At 42.1% G+C, this 26,304-nt stretch overlaps 1 protein-coding gene and 1 long non-coding RNA gene across 2 annotated transcripts in view; both read left to right on the top strand.

The window, feature by feature from the left end:
• LOC139559107 (gamma-aminobutyric acid type B receptor subunit 1-like) overlaps window positions 1-26,304 on the top strand; it is a 239,464-nt gene that overhangs the window by 14,728 nt on the left and 198,432 nt on the right. The window contains exon 5 of the mRNA XM_071374826.1: window positions 3,819-3,836. Coding sequence (XP_071230927.1) covers window positions 3,819-3,836 — 18 coding nt within the window. The remainder of the gene's footprint in view (window positions 1-3,818; window positions 3,837-26,304) is intronic.
• Window positions 17,304-19,631, top strand: LOC139558868 (uncharacterized). The gene is made up of 2 exons (XR_011671661.1): window positions 17,304-19,386; window positions 19,503-19,631. It is a non-coding gene; the product is annotated as an uncharacterized lncRNA (long non-coding RNA).

Below are 26,304 nucleotides of genomic sequence, written 5' to 3'. Positions count from 1 at the left end.
TGTTAGTGTATGGCTCTGCTAGTGTATGGCTCTGCTAGTGTATGGCTCTGCTAGTGTATGGCTCTGCTAGTGTATGGCTCTGCTAGTGTATGGCTCTGCTAGTGTATGGCTCTGCTAGTGTATGGCTCTGCTAGTGTATGGCACTGTTAGTACATGGCTCTGTTAGTGTATGGCTCTGTTAGTGTATGGCTCTGCTAGTGTATGGCTCTGTTAGTGTATGGCTCTGTTAGTGTATGGCTCTGCTAGTGTATGGCACTGCTAGTGTATGGCTCTGTTAGTGTATGGCTCTGTTAGTGTATGGCTCTGCTAGTGTATGGCACTGCTAGTGTATGGCTCTGCTAGTGTATGGCTCTGCTAGTGTATGGCTCTGCTAGTGTATGGCTCTGTTAGTACATGGCTCTGTTAGTACATGGCTCTGTTAGTGTATGGCTCTGTTAGTACATGGCTCTGTTAGTGTATGGCTCTGTTAGTGTATGGCTCTGCTAGTGTATGGCTCTGCTAGTGTATGGCTCTGCTAGTGTATGGCTCTGTTAGTACATGGCTCTGTTAGTACATGGCTCTGCTAGTGTATGGCTCTGTTAGTGTATGGCTCTGTTAGTGTATGGCTCTGTTAGTGTATGGCTCTGCTAGTGTATGGCTCTGCTAGTGTATGGCCCTGTTAGTGTATGGCTCTGCTAGTGTATGGCTCTGCTAGTGTATGGCTCTGCTAGTGTATGGCTCTGCTAGTGTATGGCTCTGCTAGTGTATGGCTCTGCTAGTGTATGGCTCTGTTAGTACATGGCTCTGTTAGTACATGGCTCTGTTAGTGTATGGCTCTGTTAGTGTATGGCTCTGTTAGTACATGGCTCTGTTAGTGTATGGCTCTGTTAGTGTATGGCTCTGCTAGTGTATGGCTCTGCTAGTGTATGGCTCTGCTAGTGTATGGCTCTGTTAGTGTATGGCTCTGCTAGTGTATGGCTCTGCTAGTGTATGGCACTGCTAGTGTATGGCTCTGTTAGTGTATGGCTCTGCTAGTGTATGGCACTGCTAGTGTATGGCTCTGCTAGTGTATGGCTCTGCTAGTGTATGGCTCTGTTAGTGTATGGCTCTGTTAGTGTATGGCTCTGTTAGTGTATGGCTCTGTTAGTGTATGGCTCTGTTAGTGTATGGCTCTGCTAGTGTATGGCTCTGCTAGTGTATGGCTCTGCTAGTGTATGGCTCTGCTAGTGTATGGCTCTGCTAGTGTATGGCTCTGCTAGTGTATGGCTCTGCTAGTGTATGGCTCTGCTAGTGTATGGCACTGTTAGTACATGGCTCTGTTAGTGTATGGCTCTGTTAGTGTATGGCTCTGCTAGTGTATGGCTCTGTTAGTGTATGGCTCTGTTAGTGTATGGCTCTGCTAGTGTATGGCACTGCTAGTGTATGGCTCTGTTAGTGTATGGCTCTGTTAGTGTATGGCTCTGCTAGTGTATGGCACTGCTAGTGTATGGCTCTGCTAGTGTATGGCTCTGCTAGTGTATGGCTCTGCTAGTGTATGGCTCTGTTAGTACATGGCTCTGTTAGTACATGGCTCTGTTAGTGTATGGCTCTGTTAGTACATGGCTCTGTTAGTGTATGGCTCTGTTAGTGTATGGCTCTGCTAGTGTATGGCTCTGCTAGTGTATGGCTCTGCTAGTGTATGGCTCTGTTAGTACATGGCTCTGTTAGTACATGGCTCTGCTAGTGTATGGCTCTGTTAGTGTATGGCTCTGTTAGTGTATGGCTCTGTTAGTGTATGGCTCTGCTAGTGTATGGCTCTGCTAGTGTATGGCTCTGTTAGTGTATGGCTCTGCTAGTGTATGGCTCTGCTAGTGTATGGCTCTGCTAGTGTATGGCTCTGCTAGTGTATGGCTCTGCTAGTGTATGGCTCTGCTAGTGTATGGCTCTGTTAGCGTATGGCTCTGTTAGCGTATGGCTCTGTTAGCGTATGGCTCTGTTAGCGTATGGCTCTGTTAGCGTATGGCTCTGCTAGCGTATGGCTCTGTTAGCGTATGGCTCTGTTAGCGTATGGCTCTGCTAGCGTATGGCTCTGCTAGCGTATGGCTCTGCTAGCGTATGGCTCTGCTAGCGTATGGCTCTGTTAGCGTATGGCTCTGTTAGCGTATGGCTCTGTTAGCGTATGGCTCTGTTAGCGTATGGCTCTGCTAGCGTATGGCTCTGCTAGCGTATGGCTCTGCTAGCGTATGGCTCTGCTAGCGTATGGCTCTGCTAGCGTATGGCTCTGCTAGTGTATGGCTCTGTTAGTGTATGGCTCTGTTAGTGTATGGCTCTGCTAGTGTATGGCTCTGCTAGTGTATTGCTCTGCTAGTGTATGGCTCTGTTAGTGCATGGCTCTGTTAGTACATGGCTCTGTTAGTACATGGCTCTGTTAGTACATGGCTCTGTTAGTACATGGCTCTGTTAGTACATGGCTCTGTTAGTGTATGGCTCTGCTAGTGTATGGCTCTGCTAGTGTATGGCTCTGCTAGCGTATGGCTTTGCTAGCGTATGGCTTTGCTAGCGTATGGCTCTGTTAGCGTATGGCTCTGCTAGCGTATGGCTCTGTTAGCGTATGGCTCTGTTAGCGTATGGCTCTGCTAGCGTATGGCTCTGCTAGCGTATGGCTCTGCTAGCGTATGGCTCTGCTAGCGTATGGCTCTGCTAGCGTATGGCTCTGTTAGTGTATGGCTCTGCTAGTGTATGGCTCTGCTAGTGTATGGCACTGCTAGTGTATGGCTCTGTTAGTGTATGGCTCTGTTAGTGTATGGCTCTGCTAGTGTATGGCACTGCTAGTGTATGGCTCTGCTAGTGTATGGCTCTGCTAGTGTATGGCTCTGTTAGTACATGGCTCTGTTAGTGTATGGCTCTGTTAGTGTATGGCTCTGTTAGTGTATGGCTCTGTTAGTGCATGGCTCTGTTAGTGCATGGCTCTGTTAGTACATGGCTCTGTTAGTACATGGCTCTGTTAGTGTATGGCTCTGTTAGTGTATGGCTCTGCTAGTGTATGGCTCTGCTAGTGTATGGCTCTGCTAGCGTATGGCTCTGCTAGCGTATGGCTCTGTTAGCGTATTGCTCTGTTAGCGTATGGCTCTGTTAGCGTATGGCTCTGTTAGCGTATGGCTCTGCTAGCGTATGGCTCTGCTAGCGTATGGCTCTGCTAGCGTATGGCTCTGCTAGCGTATGGCTCTGCTAGCGTATGGCTCTGCTAGCGTATGGCTCTGTTAGCGTATGGCTCTGCTAGCGTATGGCTCTGCTAGCGTATGGCTCTGCTAGCGTATGGCTCTGCTAGCGTATGGCTCTGCTAGCGTATGGCTCTGCTAGCGTATGGCTCTGCTAGCGTATGGCTCTGCTAGCGTATGGCTCTGTTAGCGTATGGCTCTGTTAGCGTATGGCTCTGTTAGCGTATGGCTCTGTTAGCGTATGGCTCTGTTAGCGTATGGCTCTGTTAGCGTATGGCTCTGTTAGTGTATGGCTCTGTTAGTGTATGGCTCTGCTAGCGTATGGCTCTGTTAGCGTATGGCTCTGCTAGCGTATGGCTCTGCTAGTGTATGGCTCTGCTAGTACATGGCTCTGTTAGTGTATGGCGCTGTTAAGTGTATGGCTCTGTTAGCGTATGGCTCTGTTAGCGTATGGCTCTGTTAGCGTATGGCTCTGTTAGCGTATGGCTCTGCTAGCGTATGGCTCTGTTAGCGTATGGCTCTGCTAGTGTATGGCTCTGTTTACAGTAAGATATAAAGTAGCACTATATCCAGTATGTGTTGTGTGTATTGAAACTAACACAATTCTCTGTTTCGTTCTTCCACCGTGTGTCCATTTTGAAGATGACAGACATTACACAGGTAAGACCATTTTCCAACATTTCTCCCGTAAGATTGTATTGATTTTTATTTAATTGCTATCCATTTAGATATTGCACTGTGTATAGGTACGTCTAAAGGGAAGTAACACGAGCAAGCAGTTGATAATGAACAGATACGTTTGTTGATAGTTTGACCATGTGTAGATCTTCTATATGGGACTATTCAAATGAAGCGTGATGTTTTTTTTGTAGCCTAACGAGCCGCCTGGTCCCGTGAGCTCACGCGAACGGTTGATATCCGGGCAGCGAACCATTCATGTAAGCTTGCGTGGTTAGGAGGCTCGTGAGTCTAACATTTTTGTAGAAGCTGACGATTTCTATTATCTGATAAATTGATCGCTTTGTCAATCCGGCACATGATGGCAGTGTTGCACTCGAAATACATCAGGGTTTAATGTCACAATAACGTCATATTCTCGATTGCATGTGATTAAGAAAAATATAGACTCTACATTTCATTTACTTACTTTATTTATCCAGGTAGTGTCATTATGTATTTAGTCTTTATTTATCCAGGTAGTGCCATTATTTATTTAGCCTTTATTTATCCAGGTAGTGTCATTATTTATTTAGCCTTTATTTATCCAGGAAGTGTCATTATTTATTTAGCCTTTATTTATCCAGGTAGTGTCATTATTTATTTAGCCTTTATTTATCCAGGAAGTGTCATTATTTATTTAGCCTTTATTTATCCAGGTATTGTCATTATTTATTTAGCCTTTATTTATCCAGGTAGTGTCATTATTTATTTAGCCTTTATTTATCCAGGTAGTGTCATTATTTATTTAGCCTTTATTTATCCAGGTAGTGTCATTATTTATTTAGCCTTTATTTATCCAGGTAGTGTCATTATTTATTTAGCCTTTATTTATCGAGGTAGTCTCATTATTTATTTAGCCTTTATTTATCCAGGTAGTGTCATTATTTATTTATCCTTTATTTATCCAGGTAGTGTCATTATTTATTTAGCCTTTATTTATCCAGGTAGTGTCATTATTTATTTAGCCTTTAAATATCCAGGTAATGTCATTATTTATTCATCCTTTATTTATCCAGGTAGTGTCATTATTTATTTAGCCTTTATTTATCGAGGTAGTCTCATTATTTATTTAGCCTTTATTTATCCAGGTAGTGTCATTATTTATTCATCCTTTATTTATCCAGGTAGTGTCATTGAGATCAAATCTATTTTTCAAGAGAGACTTGGTCCAACAGCAGCAGCAGAAAGACAATATTCAGACAAATATCAGACGTAACAACTTTCAGATGTAGACACACGTACACTACAATTACATACAGAAACATACAAACATCATAAGTAAACTCAATCATATGTAATACCGCTTGAAATCCTAATAACAATCACAGTCCTCAGTGATGTGAGTCAATCAAATATTTAAATTCCGAAGAAACAAGATCCTGAAGTTTCAAACTGATCTGCAGAGAATTCCAACACCACAGAGTTGACTGAGTAACTCAAACACTTTTTGTCAGGGGGTATTGGGGTCAGGCCATTCAAGTCAAGTCAATGAGAATGTTATGATGCCATGTAAACGTCAGTCAAAGGTTAGACCAACTCCTAAGCTAATTGACATTAGTTTACACATCTGTCCTACGGCGCGACAATAGTAGGCTCTGATTGAAGCTCGATGTATTAAATAACAATCTCCCTCCCGTCGTATATAAGCCAATATGACACCAAGGTCGATGAAAATGTAAAAATCACCTTGTAGGTACACAACACTCGTCTCCTCATGAGCCATCCGGCCGTTACCAAGAACCACGTACCGGATTTTTAACAGGGTTGTTAGCATTAGGAAAAGAAAATCTCCTAGCTCCTAATGCTAGCTCATTATCTAGACATCAGATAAGAACGAGACAACAGCATCCATGACCATTAAGACTTGCCCCCTTTCAGACTGAATACATTTGTAAGGGCAACAGTTTACTACAGTTGCTACATTTTTTGACAATGCTAACATATTTTTTTTAGCCAAAGCTCAAGAGTTCTAAGGCATATTTTTAGGTAGCACTTTTAAGTGGTTCTTATTACAGTGTAATTACATTGTAACAAGTAGTGTAGTTCGCTGTAACGACTCATAGTTACAATGTAATAACAAGATGTAATCTGGTAGTAATTGCAATATGTAATTACAGTAGTGTACCAACGATTGCTTGTTACAAATGGGCAAGTTTGCACTACATTTAACAACTTATACAGTACATTACAGTACCCATCTTGAAAACCTGATTCTCATTTTCAAGCTTCAAGCTTGTAGAAGTGCGATCCAAGTGGGAGAATAAATACACTTGTTTTGTAAGAGATTTATTATGAAAAAGCAAGAGATCGCTATGGTCACAGGTAAGATCAGGGATATTGCCCGTGCGTATTGAAACAGGTCGGTATCGTGGTGAAATGGAAGAGGAAGGTATATGTAACTAGGTATTGAAACAGGTCGGTATCGTGGTGAAATGGAAGAGGAAGGTATATGTAACTAGGTATTGAAACAGGTGGGTATCGTGGTGAAATGGAAGAGGAAGGTATATGTAACTAGGTATTGAAACAGGTCGGTATCGTGGTGAAATGGAAGAGGAAGGTATATGTAACTAGGTATTGAAACAGGTCGGTATCGTGGTGAAATGGAAGAGGAAGGTATATGTAACTAGGTATTGAAACAGGTGGGTATCGTGGTGAAATGGAAGAGGAAGGTATATGTAACTAGGTATTGAAACAGGTCGGTATCGTGGTGAAATGGAAGAGGAAGGTATATGTAACTAGGTATTGAAACAGGTCGGTATCGTGGTGAAATGGAAGAGGAAGGTATATGTAACTAGGTATTGAAACAGGTCGGTATCGTGGTGAAATGGAAGAGGAAGGTATATGTAACTAGGTATTGAAACAGGTCGGTATCGTGGTGAAATGGAAGAGGAAGGTATATGTAACTAGGTATTGAAACAGGTGGGTATCGTGGTGAAATGGAAGAGGAAGGTATATGTAACTAGGTATTGAAACAGGTGGGTATCATGGTGAAATGGAAGAGGAAGGTATATGTAACTAGGTATTGAAACAGGTGGGTATCGTGGTGAAATGGAAGAGGAAGGTATATGTAACTAGGTATTGAAACAGGTCGGTATCGTGGTGAAATGGAAGAGGAAGGTATATGTAACTAGGTATTGAAACAGGTCGGTATCGTGGTGAAATGGAAGAGGAAGGTATATGTAACTAGGTATTGAAACAGGTGGGTATCGTGGTGAAATGGAAGAGGAAGGTATATGTAACTAGGTATTGAAACAGGTGGGTATCGTGGTGAAATGGAAGAGGAAGGTATATGTAACTAGGTATTGAAACAGGTCGGTATCGTGGTAAAATGGAAGAGGAAGGTATATGTAACTAGGTATTGAAACAGGTGAGTATCGTGGTGAAATGGAAGAGGAAGGTATATGTAACTAGGTATTGAAACAGGTCGGTATCGTGGTGAAATGGAAGAGGAAGGTATATGTAACTAGGTATTGAAACAGGTGGGTATCGTGGTGAAATGGAAGAGGAAGGTATATGTAACTAGGTATTGAAACAGGTCGGTATCGTGGTGAAATGGAAGAGGAAGGTATATGTAACTAGGTATTGAAACAGGTGGGTATCGTGGTGAAATGGAAGAGGAAGCTATATGTAACTAGGTATTGAAACAGGTCGGTATCGTGGTGAAATGGAAGAGGAAGGTATATGTAACGAGGTTAACCTTTCGTTAGGTTCTAATTTTGAGTAAATAACTCACGGACACTAGAAAAGCTTAACCAAGTTAAATCCAACACCTTGAAGAAATAGAGAATGAAACTCATTTCATCCTCTATTGCCCTTTTTACCGACGATATATACGCTTGCTCTTATTCCAGAAAGCACACCAGATATACCTTGGCATTTTGTGGCTTAGCTATGAGGATAAACTGAAATGTTTTTTTGTCCATTGTGTATTTTCCGTTTGCGGAATCCTTAGATGAAGCCTCGAATGAAAGAAAAAGAGCAACTTAGACACAAAATATTTTTTATATTTTAACTATGTGTCAAATGGCACGTGTGTGTATATAGATTGTGTATAGGCTTGTCTCCCACAATAATCTTCTGTTTGTGCCAGACTGGGTTCAAATGCCTTCTGTTTCAGTTTTCTGTATAAAAAAAACGATGTGTTCGTAGACGAGACAAAACATCAAGACAGGAAAGAGAAAGTATGTTTTCCATGCAATTTGTTTAGCTATTTAGGGGGGATACATGAATTTAGCATAGGTAGATAGCTATCTAGCTAGCATTTGCCAGCTACCTAGCCCAGTGTTGGAGCCATATGGCTCTGGGTAACTGTAGCTAGTACGCAAACGTAGTTAGCTAGCTAGCAAACGTTAACTGGCGTTTTTGTTATGCCTACCAACTAGGCTAGCTAGCTAGTTACCAAAGCATATTCTTCAGACTTTCCATGCAATATGTGTTGTTTGGATTAGCTAGCATGCTAACAGTTTTAGTACAGGGACAGAGTCTTGGAAATTTGTGTTTGCGTGCGCCATGAAGACAAGATGCACCTGCTAAAATCGGTTTCCTATTGAACATACTTCTTTCCGTAAGAAATATTATAGTTTGATTACATTTTAGGGTATCTGAGGAATAAATAGAAACGTATTTTGACTTGTCGAAACAAAGTTTAGGTGTAGATTTTCGGATTCCTTTCTCTGCATGTTGAACAAGTGGATTACTCAAATTGATGGCGCCAACTAAACAGACTTTTTGGGATATAAAGAAGGATTTTATCTAACAAAACGACACTACATGTTATAGCTGGGACCCTTTGGATGACAAATCAGAGGAAGATTTTCAAAAAGTAATCGCTATTTGTGAATTTATGAATCCTGTGCCGGTGGAAAAATATTTTTTATGTGGGGCGCCATCTTCAAACAATCGCATGGCATGTTTTCGCTGTAATAGCTACTGTAAATCGGACAGTGCAGTTAGATTAACAAGAATTTAAGCTTTCAAGCGATATAAGACACTTGTATGTACCTAAATGTTTAATATCCATAATTTGTATGATTATTTATTTGAATTGCATGCCCTCCAGTTTCATCGGAAGTTGTCCCGCTAGCTGGACGCCTATCCCTGTAGCTGGGCTCACCTATGTGTGAATCCACAATAATGATTAACCACAACAGTGGAATTAGGTAAATAGCTATGGCCTTGCTGCTGGTCCAGTTTCAACTGTTCTGCCTGCGGCTATGGAACCCTGACCTGTCCACCGGACGTGCAACCTGTCCCAGACCTGCTGTTTTCAACTCTCTAGAGACCGCAGGAGCGGTAGAGATACTCTTAATGATCGGCTATGAAAAGCCAACTGACATTTACTCCTGATTATTATTTGACCATGCTGGTCATTTATGAACATTTGAACATCTTGGCCATGTTCTGTTATAATCTCCACCCGGCACAGCCAGAAGAGGACTGGCCACCCCTCATAGCCTGGTTCCTCTCTAGGTTTCTTCCTAGGTTTTGGCCTTTCTAGGGAGTTTTTCCTAGCCACCGTGCTTCTACACCTGCATTGGCTTGCTGTTTGGGGTTTTAGGCTGGGTTTCTGTACAGCACTTCGAGATATTAGCTGATGTACGAAGGGCTATATAAAATAAACTTGATTTGATTTGGAATTTATGGTTCGGCTTCCTAATAAAAATCCCCCATTAAAGTGATGCAAACAGAGCACAGCCAGCATGTTAATATCAATAGGAGGCACAAGGCGATGCGTACCGGAGCTCATTTTGGTCTCTGCATGCCTCCGGAGGCTCCACAATTACGTCACACCCTCCATAGGAAGCCTCCGAACACATTTTCGGATAAAGCATACATTTTAGGTGTCTACAGACAATACTCAAACAAGGCCGATTGAGCGTAGCGCAGTGTTGCAATGTCGTTTTTTTGTCACAAAAGGAGCGGCTCCTTGTAATACGCTCAGTCATTCGACACAGTTTTTTCCTACCTGGAAATTGAAACCTGACGTGTCATCCTTTGCGAATACTGAGGGGCAGCGTTGAGTGAAGTTCCGCCCCTGTGTCTACATCACATCTTCTCCGATATCCCTTCTGGTGTAAACACAGAAGGGATGGATGTTCTGCTACTTTGCTTGTACTACTTGCAAGCTTCCATTTTTGTGCTTTTTATTTCGAGATTTGCTAAGAACAATAATGTCTATGTCCGATTTGGAAGAGCATCTGTGCGAGCTGGTGAGACAATACGAGAACCTTTTAAAACCCTTCGGTGCTGTTGTATTCAGACAAGCAAGCAAAAGACCACAGCTGGAGCGAGATACTGTATCACAAAATTTTAACATCAATACTGATTTCAAAGAAACACGTAGAAAGATTCGGGACCGGTATGTTCGCTATCTGAAAAGGGTGAAGGAGACGAAGAGTGGGGCTGCCTCTGGTGTGTGTCCCACCGATTGTCAGACAACTGGATTGGCTTGGTGGTCACGTGAAACATGGTCAGGCAGACACCAATATGCCAGATCCGGTATGTACTCGTCATGCAGCAGAGTCCTTTTGTACAGTCAATGTGTGTGTGTGTTTGTGATCTCATGTTTAGCAGACCTAGTTAGAACATGTGAAATCAGCTGTTTTCTGGATGGGAGAAGTTGTGAGTGGGAAATATTCAGTGCCTGTGTTATAGTGATTAGCAGGGCTAGTACAAACATCTGAAAACATAGCAGGGCTAGTTCAAACATCTGAAAACATAGCAGGGCTAGTTCAAACATCTGAAATCATAGCAGGGCTAGTTCAAACATCTGAAATCATAGCAGGGCTAGTACAAACATCAGAAAACATAGCAGGGCTAGTTCAAACATCTGAAAACATAGCAGGGCTAGTTCAAACATCTGAAATCATAGCAGGGCTAGTACAAACATCAGAAAACATAGCAGGGCTAGTTCAAACATCTGAAAACATAGCAGGGCTAGTTCAAACATCTGAAAACATAGCAGGGCTAGTACAAACATCTGAAAACATAGCAGGGCTAGTTCAAACATCTGAAATCATAGCAGGGCTAGTACAAACATCTGAAAACATAGCAGGGCTCGTACAAACATCTGAAAACATAGCAGGGCTAGTTCAAACATCTGAAATCATAGCAGGGCTAGTACAAACATCAGAAAACATAGCAGGGCTAGTTCAAACATCTGAAAACATAGCAGGGCTAGTACAAAAATCTGAAAACATAGCAGGGCTAGTACAAACATCTGAAAACATAGCAGGGCTAGTTCAAACATCTGAAAACATAGCAGGGCTAGTTCAAAACATCTGAAAACATAGCAGGGCTAGTACAAACATCTGAAAACATAGCAAGGCTAGTTCAAACATCTGAAAACATAGCAGGGCTAGTTCAAACATCTGAAAACATAGCAGGGCTAGTTCAAACATCTGAAATCATAGCAGGGCTAGTACAAACATCTGAAAACATAGCAGGGCTAGTTCAAACATCTGAAAACATAGCAGGGCTAGTTCAAACATCTGAAATCATAGCAGGGCTAGTACAAACATCTGAAAACATAGCAGGGCTAGTTCAAACATCTGAAAACATAGCAGGGCTAGTTCAAACATCTGAAAACATAGCAGGGCTAGTACACACATCTGAAAACATAGCAGGGCTAGTTCAAACATCTGAAAACATAGCAGGGCTAGTTCAAACATCTGAAAACATAGCAGGGCTAGTACAAACATCTGAAAACATAGCAGGGCTAGTTCAAACATCTGAAAACATAGCAGGGCTAGTACAAACATCTGAAAACATAGCAGGGCTAGTTCAAACATCTGAAAACATAGCAGGGCTAGTACACACATCTGAAAACATAGCAGGGCTAGTTCAAACATCTGAAAACATAGCAGGGCTAGTTCAAACATCTGAAAACATAGCAGGGCTAGTACAAACATCTGAAAACATAGCAGGGCTAGTACAAACATCTGAAAACATAGCAGGGCTAGTACAAACATCTGAAAACATAGCAGGGCTAGTTCAAACATCTGAAAACATAGCAGGGCTAGTACAAACATCTGAAAACATAGCAGGGCTAGTACAAACATCTGAAAACATAGCAGGGCTAGTTCAAACATCTGAAAACATAGCAGGGCTAGTTCAAACATCTGAAAACATAGCAGGGCTAGTTCAAACATCTGAAAACATAGCAGGGCTAGTACAAACATCTGAAAACATAGCAGGGCTAGTTCAAACATCTGAAAACATAGCAGGGCTAGTTCAAACATCTGAAAACATAGCAGGGCTAGTTCAAACATCTGAAAACATAGCAGGGCTAGTTCAAACATCTGAAAACATAGCAGGGCTAGTTCAAACATCTGAAAACATAGCAGGGCTAGTTCAAACATCTGAAAACATAGCAGGGCTAGTTCAAACATCTGAAAACATAGCAGGGCTAGTTCAAACATCTGAAAACATAGCAGGGCTAGTACAAACATCTGAAAACATAGCAGGGCTAGTTCAAACATCTGAAAACATAGCAGGGCTAGTTCAAACATCTGAAAACATAGCAGGGCTAGTTCAAACATCTGAAAACATAGCAGGGCTAGTTCAAACATCTGAAAACATAGCAGGGCTAGTTCAAACATCTGAAAACATAGCAGGGCTAGTTCAAACATCTGAAAACATAGCAGGGCTAGTACAAACATCTGAAAACATAGCAGGGCTAGTTCAAACATCTGAAAACATAGCAGGGCTAGTTCAAACATCTGAAAACATAGCAGGGCTAGTTCAAACATCTGAAAACATAGCAGGGCTAGTTCAAACATCTGAAAACATAGCAGGGCTAGTTCAAAACATCTGAAAACATAGCAGGGCTAGTACAAACATCTGAAAACATAGCAAGGCTAGTTCAAACATCTGAAAACATAGCAGGGCTAGTTCAAACATCTGAAAACATAGCAGGGCTAGTTCAAACATCTGAAAACATAGCAGGGCTAGTTCAAACATCTGAAATCATAGCAGGGCTAGTACAAACATCTGAAAACATAGCAGGGCTAGTTCAAACATCTGAAAACATAGCAGGGCTAGTTCAAACATCTGAAATCATAGCAGGGCTAGTACAAACATCTGAAAACATAGCAGGGCTAGTTCAAACATCTGAAAACATAGCAGGGCTAGTTCAAACATCTGAAAACATAGCAGGGCTAGTACACACATCTGAAAACATAGCAGGGCTAGTTCAAACATCTGAAAACATAGCAGGGCTAGTTCAAACATCTGAAAACATAGCAGGGCTAGTACAAACATCTGAAAACATAGCAGGGCTAGTTCAAACATCTGAAAACATAGCAGGGCTAGTACAAACATCTGAAAACATAGCAGGGCTAGTTCAAACATCTGAAAACATAGCAGGGCTAGTACACACATCTGAAAACATAGCAGGGCTAGTTCAAACATCTGAAAACATAGCAGGGCTAGTTCAAACATCTGAAAACATAGCAGGGCTAGTACAAACATCTGAAAACATAGCAGGGCTAGTACAAACATCTGAAAACATAGCAGGGCTAGTACAAACATCTGAAAACATAGCAGGGCTAGTTCAAACATCTGAAAACATAGCAGGGCTAGTACAAACATCTGAAAACATAGCAGGGCTAGTACAAACATCTGAAAACATAGCAGGGCTAGTTCAAACATCTGAAAACATAGCAGGGCTAGTTCAAACATCTGAAAACATAGCAGGGCTAGTTCAAACATCTGAAAACATAGCAGGGCTAGTACAAACATCTGAAAACATAGCAGGGCTAGTTCAAACATCTGAAAACATAGCAGGGCTAGTTCAAACATCTGAAAACATAGCAGGGCTAGTTCAAACATCTGAAAACATAGCAGGGCTAGTTCAAACATCTGAAAACATAGCAGGGCTAGTTCAAACATCTGAAAACATAGCAGGGCTAGTTCAAACATCTGAAAACATAGCAGGGCTAGTACAAACATCTGAAAACATAGCAGGGCTAGTTCAAACATCTGAAAACATAGCAGGGCTAGTTCAAACATCTGAAAACATAGCAGGGCTAGTTCAAACATCTGAAAACATAGCAGGGCTAGTTCAAACATCTGAAAACATAGCAGGGCTAGTTCAAACATCTGAAAACATAGCAGGGCTAGTTCAAACATCTGAAAACATAGCAGGGCTAGTACAAACATCTGAAAACATAGCAGGGCTAGTTCAAACATCTGAAAACATAGCAGGGCTAGTTCAAACATCTGAAAACATAGCAGGGCTAGTTCAAACATCTGAAAACATAGCAGGGCTAGTTCAAACATCTGAAAACATAGCAGGGCTAGTTCAAACATCTGAAAACATAGCAGGGCTAGTACAAACATCTGAAAACATAGCAGGGCTAGTTCAAACATCTGAAAACATAGCAGGGCTAGTACAAACATCTGAAAACATAGCAGGGCTAGTTCAAACATCTGAAAACATAGCAGGGCTAGTACAAACATCTGAAAACATAGCAGGGCTAGTACACACATCTGAAAACATAGCAGGGCTAGTTCAAACATCTGAAAACATAGCAGGGCTAGTTCAAACATCTGAAAACATAGCAGGGCTAGTTCAAACATCTGAAAACATAGCAGGGCTAGTACAAACATCTGAAAACATAGCAGGGCTAGTACAAACATCTGAAAACATAGCAGGGCTAGTACACACATCTGAAAACATAGCAGGGCTAGTTCAAACATCTGAAAACATAGCAGGGCTAGTTCAAACATCTGAAAACATAGCAGGGCTAGTACAAACATCTGAAAACATAGCAGGGCTCGTACAAACATCTGAAAACATAGCAGGGCTAGTACAAACATCTGAAAACATAGCAGGGCTAGTTCAAACATCTGAAAACATAGCAGGGCTAGTTCAAACATCTGAAAACATAGCAGGGCTAGTTCAAACATCTGAAAACATAGCAGGGCTAGTTCAAACATCTGAAAACATAGCAGGGCTAGTACAAACATCTGAAAACATAGCAGGGCTAGTTCAAACATCTGAAAACATAGCAGGGCTAGTTCAAACATCTGAAAACATAGCAGGGCTAGTTAAAACATCTGAAAACATAGCAGGGCTAGTTCAAACATCTGAAAACATAGCAGGGCTAGTACACACATCTGAAAACATAGCAGGGCTAGTACAAACATCTGAAAACATAGCAGGGCTAGTTAAAACATCTGAAAACATAGCAGGGCTAGTTCAAACATCTGAAAACATAGCAGGGCTAGTACACACATCTGAAAACATAGCAGGGCTAGTACAAACATCTGAAAACATAGCAGGGCTAGTTCAAACATCTGAAAACATAGCAGGGCTAGTACACACATCTGAAAACATAGCAGGGCTAGTTCAAACATCTGAAAACATAGCAGGGCTAGTTAAAACATCTGAAAACATAGCAGGGCTAGTTCAAACATCTGAAAACATAGCAGGGCTAGTACAAACATCTGAAAACATAGCAGGGCTAGTTCAAACATCTGAAAACATAGCAGGGCTAGTTCAAACATCTGAAAACATAGCAGGGCTAGTTCAAACATCTGAAATCATAGCAGGGCTAGTTCAAACATCTGAAATCATAGCAGGGCTAGTTAAAACATCTGAAAACATAGCAGGGCTAGTTCAAACATCTGAAATCATAGCAGGGCTAGTTAAAACATCTGAAAACATAGCAGGGCTAGTTCAAACATCTGAAAACATAGCAGGGCTAGTACAAACATCTGAAAACATAGCAGGGCTAGTTCAAACATCTGAAAACATAGCAGGGCTAGTTCAAACATCTGAAAACATAGCAGGGCTAGTTAAAACATCTGAAAACATAGCAGGGCTAGTTCAAACATCTGAAAACATAGCAGGGCTAGTACAAACATCTGAAAACATAGCAGGGCTAATACAAACATCTGAAAACATAGCAGGGCTAGTACAAACATCTGAAAACATAGCAGGGCTAGTACAAAAATCTGAAAACATAGCAGGGCTAGTACAAACATCTGAAAACATAGCAGGGCTAGTACAAACATCTGAAAACATAGCAGGGCTAGTACAAAAATCTGAAAACATAGCAGGGCTAATACAAACATCTGAAAACATAGCAGGGCTAGTACAAACATCTGAAAACATAGCAAGGCTAGTTCAAACATCTGAAAACATAGCAGGGCTAGTTCAAACATCTGAAAACATAGCAGGGCTAGTTCAAACATCTGAAAACATAGCAGGGCTAGTTCAAACATCTGAAAACATAGCAGGGCTAGTTCAAACATCTGAAAACATAGCAGGGCTAGTACAAACATCTGAAAACATAGCAGGGCTAGTACAAACATCTGAAAACATAGCAGGGCTAGTTCAAACATCTGAAAACATAGCAGGGCTAGTTCAAACATCTGAAAACATAGCAGGGCTAGTTCAAACATCTGAAAACATAGCAGGGCTAGTACACACATCTGAAAACATAGCAGGGCTAGTTCAAACATCTGAAAACATAGCAGGGCTAGTACAAACATCTGAAAACATAGCAGGGCTAGTACACACATCTGAAAACATAGCAGGGCTAGTACAAACATCTGAAAACATAGCAGGGCTAGTACACACATCTGAAAACATAGCAGGGCTAGTTCAAACATCTGAAAACATAGCAGGGCTAGTACAAACATCTGAAAACATAGCAGGGCTAGTACACACATCTGAAAACATAGCAGGGCTAGTACACACATCTGAAAACATAGCAGGGCTAGTACAAACATCTGAAAACATAGCAGGGCTAGTACACACATCTGAAAACATAGCAGGGCTAGTTCAAACATCTGAAAACATAGCAGGGCTAGTACAAACATCTGAAAACATAGCAGGGCTAGTACACACATCTGAAAACATAGCAGGGCTAGTACACACATCTGAAAACATAGCAGGGCTAGTACAAACATCTGAAAACATAGCAGGGCTAGTTCAAACATCTGAAAACATAGCAGGGCTAGTACACACATCTGAAAACATAGCAGGGCTAGTTCAAACATCTGAAAACATAGCAGGGCTAGTTCAAACATCTGAAAACATAGCAGGGCTAGTTCAAACATCTGAAAACATAGCAGGGCTAGTACACACATCTGAAAACATAGCAGGGCTAGTTCAAACATCTGAAAACAGACAGTGTTTTGTGTGTGTTAATTAGATTGAGATGTTTATGAAATCAGTTATTTTGGGTAAACATTTTAACTCAGAGGAGCCCATGGAGAAGTTTTAAGATTGCTTGCGATGTATTCTGATGTATTCTAATGTATTCTGATTTATTCTAATGTATTCTGGTGTATTCAGATTTATTCTAATGTATTCTGATGTATTCAGATTTATTCTAATGTATTCTGATGTATTCAGATGTATTTTGATGTATTCACCATCTGCCTTTAGGTGTTGGAGGGGGGGGGGGGGGTTATGGACAGTCCATAGATGGATCTGAGCACAGAGGGCCCATCTACAGGTGGTTCATTGTCTCTTGATTCATAATTTCCCGGCCATGTTCATCACCTCTCCAGCCCCTTTCCTCAACGCCCAGGCCCTTTTCCCCAACAGTCAACCCACCGCCAATCAACCTCTACCCCATCTCCCCCGACCCGGCTTCAATGACCGGAAAGAGGAAGACAGATGAGGAACCTTTGGACACTGACATTATGTAGTGGGTGAATGACTTTAAGAAATGGCCGCAGGAGTTACAGAAACAGTGTCCAGCAAAGCCTGTCTACAGTTTCATGGTACCATGGATGCTGTTTATTCCTGCTGACCGACGTCTCCCGTTTGTCTCACCCCGTGTGCTTTCTTTTTTCTTACAGTGCATTTGGAAAGTATTCAGACCCCTTTCCTTTTTCCCCACATTTTGTTACGTAACAGCCTTATTCTAAAATGGATTAAATAAAAAAACATCCTCATCTATCTACCCACAATACCCCATAACATGACATGACCCCCCCATAACCCCATGACAAAGTTTTATTTTTTTTTAAATGTTTGCACATTTTTTAAAACTTAGAAAACAGAAATACCTTCTTTACATAAGTATTCAGACCCTTTGCTATGAGACTCGAAATTGAGCTCAGGTGCATCCTGTTTCCATTGATCATCCTTGAGATGTTTCTACAACTTGATTGGAGTCCACCTGTGGTAAATTCAATTGATTGGACATGATTTGGAAGAGCACACGTGTCTATATAAGGTCCCACAGTTGACAGTGCATGTCAGAGCAAAAACCAAGCCATGAGGTTGAAGGAATTGTCCGTAGAGCTCTGAGACAGGATTGTGTCGAGGCACAGATCTGGGGAAGGGTACCAAAAAAGGTCTGCAGCATTGACGGTCACCAAGTGCACAGTGGCCTCCATCATTCTTAAATGGAAGACGTTTGGAACCTTTCTAGAGCTGGCCGCCTGGCCAAACTGACCAATCAGGGGAGAAGGGCCTTGGTCAGGGAGGTGACCAAGAACCTGATGGTCACTCTGACAGAGCTCCAGAGTTCCTGCGTGGAGATGGGAGAAACTTCCAGAAGCACTCCACCAATCAGACCTTTATGGTAGAGTGTCCAGACGAAAGCCACTCCTCAGTAAAAGGCACATGACAGCCGGCTTGGAGTTTGCCAAAATGCACCTAAAGGACTCTGACCATGAGAAACAAGATTCTCTGGTCTGATGAAACCAAGGTTGAAATCTTTGGCTTGAATGCCAAGCGTCACGTCTAGAGGAATCCTGGAACCATCCCTACGGTGAAGCATGGTGGTGGCAGCGTCATGCTGTGGGGAAGTTTTTCAGCGGCAGTGACTGGGAGACTAGTCAGGATCGAGGGAAAGATGAACGTAGCAAAGTACAGAGAGATCCTTGATGAAAACCTGTTCCTGAGGACTCATGTCTTCAGACTGGGGCTAAGGTTCACCTTCCAACAGGACATCGACCCCTAAGCACACAGCCAAGACAATGCATGAGTGGCTTCGGGACAAGTCTCTGAATGTCCTTGAGTGGCCCAGCCAGAGCCCGGACTTGAACCCGATCAAACATCTCTGGAGAGACCTGAAAATAGCTGTGCAGCAATGCTCCCTATCCAACCTAACAGAGCTTGACAGGATCTGCAGAGAAGAATGGGAGAAACTCCCCAAATACAGGTGTGCCAAGCTTCTAACATCATTCCCAAGAAGACTTGAGGCTGTAATCGCTGCCAAATGTGCTTCAACAAAGTACTGAGTAAAGGGCATGAATACTTATGTATTACTCTGTAATACATTTGCAAAAAATGTCTAAATCTGTTTTTGCTTTGTCAATATGGGGTATTGTGCGTAGATTAATGAGGGGGAAAAAACAATTGAATCAATTTTAGAATAAGGCTGTATCTTAACAAAATGTGAAAAAAGTCAAGGGGTCTGAATACTTTGCAAAATGCACTGTATGCATCGGCAATGAACCTTCTAGACTCACCTTTTACCTGCTCACCAACGGTCGTCGACGGGGAGAAAATAATTAGGTAGGTTTAGTCTGACCTTTTCAAACTTCAACATAGTACCTTTTTGTGTGTTAGATATTACCTACCCTAACTGCCATTGGTAATAGAACAGTGACTATGTGTGTATGTGTTCACAGAAACATGTATGGAGCCAGGAAATGGAGACTTGCAAGATGATGAAGTCAAGACCGACAAACAGGCTTGATACTGATGTCTCTGAAAGGAGAGAGACCTGGCAACCAGCATAAACATATTATTAGATACAACTTTTACTTGTATTGTCTTTTTTTATAATTGAATTGTATCAAATCAAAGTTTATTTTTCACGTGCGCCAAATACCTTATAGTGAAATGCTTACTTACCAATAGTGCAAAAAAGGTATTAGGTGAACAATAGGTAGGTAAAGAAATAAAACAACAGTAGAAAGACAGTGAAAAATAACAGTAGCGAGGCTACATACAGACACCGGTTAGTCAGGCTGATTGAGGTAGTATGTACATGTAGATATGGTTAAAGTGACTATGCATATATGATGAACAGAGAGTAGCAGTAGCCAATGTGCGGGAGCACTGGTTGGTCAGGCCATTTGAGGTAGTATGTACATGAATGTATAGTTAAAGTGACTGCATATATGATAAACAGAGAGTAGCAGCAGCGTAAAAGAGGGGTTGGAAGGGGGCACACAATGCAAATAGTCCGGGTAGCCATTTGATTACCTGTTCAGGAGTCTTATGGCTTGGGGGTAAAAACTGTTGAGAGGCCTTTTTGTCCTAGACTTGGCATCTCCGGTACCGCTTGCCATGCGGGAGTAGAGAGAACAGTCTATGACTGGGGTGGCTTTTTGTCCTAGACTTGGCACTCCGGTACCGCCTGTTGTAGAGGTCCTGGATGGCAGGCAGCTTAGCCCCAGTGATGTACTGGGCCGTACGCACTACCCTCTGTAGTGCCTTGCGGTCAGAGGCCGAGCAATTGCCATACCAGGCAGTGATGCAACCAGTCAATATGCTCTCGATGTTGCAGCTGTAGAACCTTTTAAGGATCTGAGGACCCATGCCAAATCTTTTTAGTTTCCTGAGGGGGAATAGGCTTTGATGTGCCCTCTTCAAGACTGTCTTGGTGTGTTTGGACCATTCTAGTTTGTTGTTGATATGGACACCAAGGAACTTGAAGCTCTCAGCCTGCTCCACTACAGCCCCGTCGATGAGAATGGGGGTGTGCTCGATCCTCCTTTTGGTGTAGTCCACAATCATCTCCTTAGTCTTGGTTACGTTGAGGGATAGGTTGTTATTCTGGCACCACCCAGCCAGGTCTCCCTATAGGCTGTCTTGTTGTTGTCGGTGATCAGACCTACCACTGTTGTGTCGTCTGCAAACTTAATGATGGTGTTGGAGTTGTGCCTGGCCATGCAGTCGTGGGTGAACAGGGAGTACAGGAGGGGACTGGGCACGCACCCCTGGGGAGCTCCAGTTTTGAAGATCAGCGTGGCAGATGTGTTGCTACCTACCCTCACCACCTGGGGATGGCCCGTCAGGAAGTCCAGGATCCAGTGGCAGAGGGAGGTGTTTAGTGCCAGGATCCTTAGCTTAGTGATGAGCTTTGAGGACACTATGGTGTTGAACACTGGGCTCCTAGTCAATGAATAGCATTCTCACATAAGTGTTCCTTTTGTCCAGGTGGGAAAGGGCAGTGTGGAGTGCAATAGAGATTGCATCATCTGTGGATCTGTTTGGGCGGTATGCAAATTGGAGTGGGTCTAGGGTTTCTGGGATAATGGTGTTGATGTGAGCCATTACCAACCTTTCAAAGCACTTCATGGCTATGGACGTGAGTGCTACGGGTCTGAAGTAATTTACGGAGGTTGCCTTTGTGTTCTTGGGCACAGGGACTATGGTGGTCTGCTTGAAACACGTTGGTATTACAGAGTCAACCAGGAACATGTTGAAAATGTCAGTGAAGACACCTGCCAGTTGGTCAGCACATGCCCGGAGCACGCTTCCAATAATCTGTCTGGCCCTCGCAACCTTGTGTATGTTAGCCTGTTTAAAGGTCTTACTCACGTCTACTACAGAGAGCGTGATCACACAGTCGTCCGGAACAGCTGATGCCTCAGTGTTGCTTGCCTCGAAGCGAGCATAGAAGTGATTTAGCTTGTCTGGTAGGCTCGTGTCACTGAGCAGCTCGCGGCTGTGCTTCCCTTTGTAGTCTGTAATAGTTTGCAAGCCCTGCCACATAAGACGAACGTCGGAGCAGATGTAGTATGATTCAATCTTAGCCCTGTATTGACGCTTTGCCTGTTTGATGGTTCGTCGCAGGGCATAGCAGGATTTCTTGTAAGCTTCCAGGTTAGAGTCCCGCACCTTGAAAGCGGCAGCTCTACCCTTTAGCTCAGTGCGAATGTTGCCTGTAATCCATGGCTTCTGGTTGGGTTATGTACGTACAGTCACTGTGGGGACGACGTCCTCGATGCACTTATTGATAAAGTCAGTGACTGATGTGGTGTACTCCTCAATGCCATCTGAAGAATCCCGGAACATGTTCCAGTCTGTAATAGCAAAACAGTCCTATAGTTTAGCATCTGCTTCATCTGACCACTTTTTTTATAGACCGAGTCACTAGTGCTTCCTGCTTTAATATTTGTTTGTAAGCAGGAACCAGGAGGATAGAGTTGTGGTCGGATTTACCAAATGGAGGGCAAGGGAGAGCTTTGTACGCGTCTCTGTGTGTGGAGTACAGGTGATCTAGAATATTTTTCCCTCTCACATTTAACATGTTGATGGAAATTTGGTAGAACTGATTTAAGTTTCCCTGCATTAAAGTCTACAGCAACTAGGAGCGCCACCTGGGTGAGTGGTTTCCTGTTTGCTTATTTCATTATACAGCTTACTGAGTGCAGTCTTAGTGCCAGCATCTGTCTGTGGTTGTAAATAAACAGCCACGAAAAGTGTAGCTGTTTACTCTCTAGGCAAGTAGTGTGGCCTGCAATTTATCACAATATACTCTACTTCAGGCAAGCAAAATCTAGAGACTTCCTTAGATTTCGTGCACCAGCTGTTGTTTACAAATATGCACAGACCGCCCCCCCCCTCATCTTACCGGAGTGTGCTGTTCTATCTTGCCGGTGCAGCGTATATCCCACTAGCTGAATATCCATGTCGTCATTCATCAACGATTCCATGAAACATAGGATACTACAGTTTTTGATGTCCAGTTGGTAGGATATTCGTGATCGTACCTCGTCTAGTTTATTGTCCAATGATTGCACGTTGGCGAGTAGTATTGATGGTAACGGCAGCTTTCCCACTCGCCTTCTCCGGGTCCTGACCAGGCATCCGACTCTTTGTCCTCTGTACCTGCGTCGCTTCTTCTTGCAAATAACGTGGATGTCGGCCTTGTCGGGTATTTGGAGAATGTCTTGTGCGTCTTGCTTGTTGAAGAAAAAATCTTTGTCTAATCCGAGGTGAGTGTTTGTCCTGATATCCAGAAGCTCTTTTTTGCCGTAAAATACAGTTGCAGAAACATTATATACAAAATAAGTTACAAATAACGCGAAAAAAACACATAATAGCACAATATTACTTTTATAACAAAAAAACGCCATTTGGGTTGCGCGTTATGTTCAGAAAAACTACAGCCTCGTTCCGGTCCTGAAAGCCAGAAGAAAATTCCCAAACGTATCAGATTCAAAAATATTACTAAAAATATTTATAATCATGCAATCACAAGTGAAATATACCAAAACACAGCTTAGCTTGTTGTTAATCCACCTATCGTGTCAGATTTTGAAAATATGCTTTGCAACGAAAGCAATCTAAGCTTTTGTGAGTGTATCAATCAATGCTAGAACAGTTAGCCTTATATTAGCTTGGTTTAGCTTGGTCACAGAAGTCAGAAAAGCAATAAAATGAATCGCTTACCTTTGATAATCTTTGGATGTTTGCACTAACGAGACTCCCAGTTACACAACAAATTTTATTTTTGTTCGATAAATATTACTTTTATAACAAAAAAACGCCATTTGGGTTGCGCGTTAAGTTCAGAAAACCAAAGCCTCGTTCCGTTCGACGAAAATTCCAAAAAGTATCCGTAATGATCGTAGAAACATGTCAAATGTTTTTTATAATCAATCCTCAGGTTGTTTTTAACAAACATAATCGATAATATTTCAACCGGACCGTAACCTACTCAATAAGAGAGAAAAAGAAAATGGAGCGCTACCCTCTCGCGCGCAGGAACTAATCAGAGGACACCTGACTAGTTTTGAAAGATCTCACTCAATTTTCAAAATAAAAAGCCTGAAACTATGTCTAAAGCCTGGTCACAGCCTGAGGAAGCCATTGGAAAAGGAATCTGGTTGATACCCCCTTAAATGGAAGAAAGACGGGCCAGGAAACACAGATAAAAAATAAAAGAAATCACTTCTGGGTTAGATTTTCTCAGGTTTTCGCCTGCAGAATCAGTTTTGTTATACTCACAGACAATATTTTGACAGTTTTGGAAACTTTGGAGTGTTTTCTATCCTAATCTGTAAATTATATGCATATTCTACGATCTGGACCTGAGAAATAGTCCGTTTACCTTGGGAACGTTATTTAAAAAAAAATAATCTGACCCCTAGCGTCAAGAGGTTATTAACAAACTATAGTTTTGGCAAGTCGGTTAGGACATCTACTTTGTGCATGACACAAGTCATTTTTCCAACAATTGTTTACAGACAGATTATTTCACTTATAATTCACTGTATCACAATTCCAGTGGGTCAGAAGTTTACATACACTAAATTGACTGTGCCTTTAAACAGCTTGAAAAATTCCAGAAAATGTCGTCATGGCTTTAGAAGCTTCTGATAGGCTAATTGACATAATTTGAGTCAATTGGAAGTGTACCTGTGGATGTATTTCAAGGCCTACCTTCAAACTCAGTGCCTCTTTGCTTGACATCATAGGAAAATCAAAAGAAATCAGCCAAGACCTCAGAAAAAAAATTGTAGACCTCCACAAGTCTGCTTCATCCTTGGGAGCAATTTCCAAACGCCTGAAGGTTCCACGTTCATCTGTACAAACAATAGCAAGTATAAACACCATGGGACCACGCAGCCGTCATACTGCTCAGGAAGGAGATGCGTTCTGTGTCCTAGAGATGGACGTAATTTGGTGCGAAAAGTGCAACTCAATCCCAGAACAACAGCAGGACCTTGTGAAGATGCTGGAGGAAACCGGTACAAAAGTATCTATATCCACAGTAAAACGAGTCCTATATCGACATAACCTGAAAGGCCGCTCAGCAAGGAAGAAGCCACTGCTCCAAAACCGCCACAAAAAAGCCAGACTACGGTTTGCAACTGCACATGGGGACAAAGATCGTACTTTTTGTAGAAATGTCCTCTGGTCTGATGAAACAAAAATATAACTGTTTGGCCATAATGATCATCGTTATGTTTGGAGGAAAAAGGGGGAGGCTTGCTTCCCGAAGAACACCATCCCAACCGTGAAGCACGGAGGTGGCAGCATCATGTTGTGGGGGTGCTTGCTGCAGGAGGGACTGGTGCACTTCAAAATAGATGGCATCATGAGGAGAGAAAATGATGTGGACATATTGAAGCAAAATCTCAAGACATCAGTCAGGAGGTTAAAGCTTGGTCGCAAATGTGTCTTCCAAATGGACAATGACCCCAAGCATACTTCCAAAGTTGTAGCAAAATGGCTTAAGGACAACAAAGTCAAGGTATTGGAGTGGCCGTCACAAAGCCCTGACCTCAATCCTATAGAAAATTTGTGGGCAGAACTGAAAAGGCGTGTGCGAGCAAGGAGGCCTACAAACCTGACTCAGTTACACCAGCTCTGTCAGGAGGAATGGGCCAAAATTCACCCAACTTATTGTGGGAAGCTTGTGGAAGGCTACCCGAAACGTTTGACCCAAGTTAAACAATTTAAAGGCAATGCTACCAAATACTAATTGAGTGTATGTAAACTTCTTACCCACTGGGAATGTGATGAATTGAATAAAAGCTGAAATAAATCATACTCTCTCTCTACTCTTATTCGGACATTTCACATTCTTAAAATAAAGTGGTGATCCTAACTGACCTAAGACAGGGAATTTTTACTGGGATTAAATGTCATGATTTGTGAAAAACTGAGTTTAAATGCACTTGTCTAAGGTGTATGTAAACTTCCGACTTCTACTGTAGCTACTTTAGCAGGTAAAAGCTGTGTGTTGGAAAACCTTGGTATAGCATGGGTGCAGTAGGCATCGTGGTGCTCATGTGAATTTTTCTTTCTTTTTGGGCTTCAGACCCATCCCTTCTTCTCACTTTAAACCTATCTTATTTATTTTTTATCCTAAATGCATCAGTATACACATTTGTCCTATTGGTATCCTAAATGTATGAACTTAATTTCATTTATGAAATTCCATGTCACTATCTTAAAGCAAACAGGTTATTAAGAATATTTGATTAGATCATTTTCTTATTCAGATATTGATAGATATGCAATATTACCTCTTCGTCGCTTGGTGGAGATGTTGGATTTCTCAAGACCTAATAAGTGTACTGAACATGTATGAACACCGGGTGGCAGCATAAACCAGAAGTTTAAACCAGTATGGTGATCATACAGGTAACTGCCAAAATAAAGGAAACACTAACATTAAGCGTCTTAATAGGGCGTTGGACCAACCACGAACCAGAACAGCTTCAATGCACCTTGACATAGATTCTACACGTGTCTGGAACTCTATTGGAGGGAAGTGACATCATTATTCCAAGATAAATTGCATCATTTGGTGTTTTGTTGATGGAAAACGCTGTCTCAGGCGTTGCTCCAGAATCTCCCAGAAGTAATCAACCGAGTTGAGATCTGCTGGCTGAGACGACCATGGCTCATCAAACCATTCAGTGACCACTTGCACCTAGTGGATGGGAACATTGTCATCATATG

This window comes from Salvelinus alpinus, chromosome 29, assembly GCF_045679555.1.
Source record: "Salvelinus alpinus chromosome 29, SLU_Salpinus.1, whole genome shotgun sequence".
Taxonomy (NCBI): domain Eukaryota; kingdom Metazoa; phylum Chordata; class Actinopteri; order Salmoniformes; family Salmonidae; genus Salvelinus; species Salvelinus alpinus.
Note: the sequence above shows the minus strand (reverse complement) of the source record. Positions and strands in the feature narration are given on the sequence as shown.